General features: G+C 40.7%; 1 protein-coding gene across 1 annotated transcript; it reads right to left on the reverse strand.

Annotated features, from left to right (window-relative positions):
• Positions 1-953: 953 nt before the first annotated feature.
• On the reverse strand, positions 954-4,171 carry LOC311148260 (homeobox protein Hox-C13a; the record flags this gene model as incomplete). Its single annotated transcript, XM_084185161.1, has 2 exons — positions 954-1,213; positions 3,508-4,171. The coding sequence occupies 2 exons, from the start codon at positions 4,169-4,171 to the stop codon at positions 954-956; spliced, it is 924 nt and encodes a 307-aa protein (XP_084041287.1).
• Positions 4,172-4,473: the final 302 nt, after the last annotated feature.

Genomic DNA, 4,473 nt, shown 5'->3' on the forward strand with positions numbered 1-4,473 from the left:
TGCACGAAATAAAGTTACAAGACTGTCTGCTTACAAGGCGCCTGAACAGCTCCAAATGAGTTGTACTATATATAGCCTACTATAAACAGAAAACAAAAGAAAAAGATTGTGCATTTATGTGTAATATTCACTGACTTTAATTGCTTACAATCATTCAAGTTGCATGACAGACATTATCCTTCACTGATAAAGGAACACATAAAGAGTTTGAGACATTCCAATGTACAGCCCTTTCATACGAGAGAATATGAATTCAATAATAAAGACATTGCACTAACATGTATAACAATAGCAGCCTTGATTTTACCCTATTAACAAGAAAGACAGAAAGACAGAAAGACAACATATACAGCTTCTGAAATCTGGAACGGGAGCGGTTTTAAAGAAAACCATTGTATCATCCGTCGCCCCCGCAAAAACCCTTTCTATGAGTTCTTGGCTGAAGAAAGTACATCTCATATAGTTTTTTGTGTAGCCTTTCGAGTTCATTGAAGTTATCGTTCTCCCTGACCGGTTTATGTCCATATTTCAGTTAACTTTCTGTTGATGGCATGATGAAAATATATTGTTTTCATCTGTATCGTCTGTTGGACGAAAAGTCCTGGAAATGTCAATATTCCTCGTGAGATTGGTTTGAGATAAAAAAAAAAAAAACGCAATCATTGTGTCTTTTTGAAATACAGATATCGTTTTAAATATTATATATTTATATATGTACATTCATATAAAACAAAGTTGAACTGATTTCTCAATATTTTCACAGTTTTTAGAGCATTTCTTTCTCTAAATTGAAACAAGAGCTGTTTGTAGCATGGAGTGTGTGGACCATTGGAACTTAAATAAAATACACTGCCGAAGTGTTCTTCAGGCTTGGTTGTCCCTAAGAGGTAAATCATGGATTGAAAGATGGTGGGATGGATATCAGCTGCAGTGTAGAATGGGCCGGGAATCTATCAAGTAGTATGCATATGATTACTAGTCTTGGATTTACTGACACATTTCTTCTCTTTCACCCGTCGGTTCTGGAACCAAATGGTGACTTGGCGCTCTGAGAGGTTGGTCCCGGCGGAGATGCGTCTTCTCTTGTCTTTGGTGATGAACTTGCTGGCAGCGTACTCTTTCTCTAGCTCCTTCAGTTGGAGCTTGGTATAGGGAACCCGCTTCTTACGTCCACGACGGTAGTTACTGACCTCAGGCTGTAAAGGGACTATGTCTGGAGAGAAAGGGAGAGCTGTATTACGCAAAAACATTTCCCACCACTATTCACTAATCTGATTAATTCAAATGTATTTTATGTATGAATATGTTTGTTATGGAGATGCCAATATGTCAAAAAGGCCTCATATACATTAGATATAGCCTATGCAATTATATATGGGCGAAATTTAAACATTAAGCACGATATTTTTGGATGCACAATTGGTATTTACTTTTCTATTGGTATACTTTTTTATTTATAAGCGTTCCTCCTTGATGTTCAAATATCAGCATATATCAAGCACGTTGTTATATATATTTAGCTAGGCACGAGAGGTTTGTGAGGTTTTAGAACATATTTTCTTTGAGTTACAGGCACTCAGTGCGCATGACAAATTTGTGAACGATTTTATTTCTTCAAAAGATAAGAATCTTGATGCATAATAAAGATATGAACGACACAGAGATGGGCCTTGGGGATCGATACATCGTTTATACCTCCTTATGTACCTCGAAAAGGGGATGTAAGTATAGTATATTTTTCAGATTTTTATGAGAAAAACATGTTTAGCCTTGCTGATGTACACACTGGTGTAAAGTAGGGTACCAAATGTCATCTCTAAAACGTCCATCATACCCCAAATACTTAACGATGTTCATATCATACTAACAATGTTTACGATATTTATAAAAATATATAAAAATATCAACAATATGTATTTCAACAGTCGACATATCATTGCGTAATTATGCAGGTATACCCTGGATGTTTGGTATTGTACTGTGATGATCCGATGAGCACTTATGCCTATGTAGCATATTTATCAAGAACCCGTTGACGCGCGCAACCTTTTGCATACATAGGCCCAAAGCGCAAACAGCTGAAGTTTGATTTATGTTGGGAATTGGGATTTGACTTGAGCTACCTATAGCTATGAGTTAGGACTCTCTGGCTTGCTCAAAAAGTTGCCATAACAGACCCACAGGCTACACATAGACTGTATGTGTGTGTGTTTGTGTGTGTTTGTGTGCGTATGTGTGAGTGTGTGTTTGTTTGTGTGTGTGTGTTGTGCGTAAATCGCGCGCGTGTGTGTTTTTGAGAAATATCCTGGAAAAGGAGGCAAAATGGCGTGAGGGGAGAGCTAGCTCGGGCAACAATTAAACTCATTCGTGTCCGAAATGCACATACACGTTTTACCAAGACGATAAAACCTTGTGGTAAACTAAGCAGTCTAGTAAACACAGTGTAAACAGCATACTGGACGCTTACGGACCGGGTATTCATGATCAAATATCAGACTAGGCTATGTGGCCAATACAAAAGGAAAGCTTGTCCTTCAAAAAGCCATTGGATTATAAGGATTTATGAAATACTTATGCAACACAGTATTTGAGTCAGATATTAGATGCATAGGTCATGGGCGAATGGAACATTGATTGTCAAATGCAAAACGCGCCCTCCCGCAACATTGGGCGCTGTTGACAAAGATTCGGCAGAGATTTATTGGCATAATCCAAACAGAAGCCTAGCTTCCATTTGTAATACAAGCGGCAAATTATAATACAAGCGGCAAAGGTATGTTGTTATGCTGCTGCATGACTGACTACCTGGTTTAAGCACTATTGCACTTATCTTGTGACTTGTAAACAACAAAGCTGAAACGAACTGTTTTGTTTCTAAATAGTTTCTACAATGTGTCATGCGCGTTTATAGTGTTTATCACCAGATACATAAAATCACACGGGGTAAGCTATTTTCTCTGACGATACATTTTTCAGCTGTGATTTCAACTAAAGCACAAACCATGGTGTTGAGTTGAATTGAAGGACGTGACATTGATTTCTGCATATTGAAGCAATCAGCCTCATAACCAACCAACCGCGCCAACACTCCCCCTGTAGTAGAGAACCCAGTGGATGAAAATAGCCTACCATGCCTGACTGTCATTTTCATTACGCTGTGAACATTTCTCCAACCGCGCTGTCCCTCAAGAATGTATTAAAGGGATGCTATACATTGTCGTTTATATATCACTCTACACATAACAATTGACATAAAGGCTTAGCTATGGCTTTGGTGTGACACATGGTAAATTATAAGGCTACATTATGATAAGGAAATCATTGCATTTCATATAGAAGACCCTATGTAATGATAGGTAATAACAAGGGGGGGGGGGAGTTACTAGCACAATCATCAATAACACTTCTAAGCTAAACAAAACTAAGGACACTGCTGCAATTTCACCCATTCTATAGACATATATATATATATATATATATATATTTTAAACATGTTTAATTTCATACCTGGAAATTGTGATTTCCAAAGATGAGTGGACTGTGTTTGCTCCTTGGAACAGTACACCTGCCCATCCCAGCCATTCGACAGAGCCCAGTGCTGGTAGCCCTCCATAGGAATCAACGCGTCGTGCCTGGGTTCAGGGTGGCTTATCCCGGGAACCACTGACATATCTAGATATCCAGGAACCGCTTGGTATGAGCTAGCAAAACTGGGGTAGAAGGCAAACTCTTTCGCCCTGCTAGACAGCTCTTCGGTGGGCAACGCGGTGCTGGTGGGGTCGGCATATTTCTCTGCAGGGTGGTACGAGCAGGGCTTCTGCTGCAAGTTCACGTTGTGCGAGTGAGATAACCTACAACCGTAATAAGGATTTCCAAACGGATAACCATAGCTCAGAGATGGACTGGAGGAGGTTTGGGGAGCAGGACACTGTCGGCCGGTGTCTGGGGAAGATATATCCGAGTACATAGAGCCCTGGTGGGTCGCTATAGTGCCAGAATGTCGTCCCAACGTGGGGTGCGACATCAGGTCTCTGCAATGGCTCGCGGGGCAATTCCCGCTCAGTCCCTCCATTGTTTGGCTTTTATTCGGATTATTTTCATTCGGGCTTTTTTCATAAACGTACATCAAGGTGTCCGCCCAGCGTGGATGCAGAACCAGTGAAGTTGTCATATCAGGGGTTGCCGATGCTTTTTAAAAGTCGACTACTCCAAGACGGACACCTCATTTCCAACTACATTTTACGCGAGCGCATGCGCAACCAAGACCCCGTGTGTCCAGTTCGTTATGGTTCTGGCACGTGATATGCTAACGAGCCCGAAGAGATTGGAGCTTGTGAGTGGGGGGAGAAAAGCCCTATAAACAACTAGCAGCTCAAGTTTCATCGCTTCTTTCTGGGGAATACAGGGTCCTATCATTGGCTGAAGTCACCTACACGAACATCCTTAAAGGGGAGGTTGGAAACCTTAGGCGAA

This window comes from Coregonus lavaretus (assembly GCF_964263955.1).
Source record: "Coregonus lavaretus genome assembly, chromosome: 20".
In the NCBI taxonomy this organism is placed as follows: Eukaryota; Metazoa; Chordata; class Actinopteri; order Salmoniformes; family Salmonidae; genus Coregonus; species Coregonus lavaretus.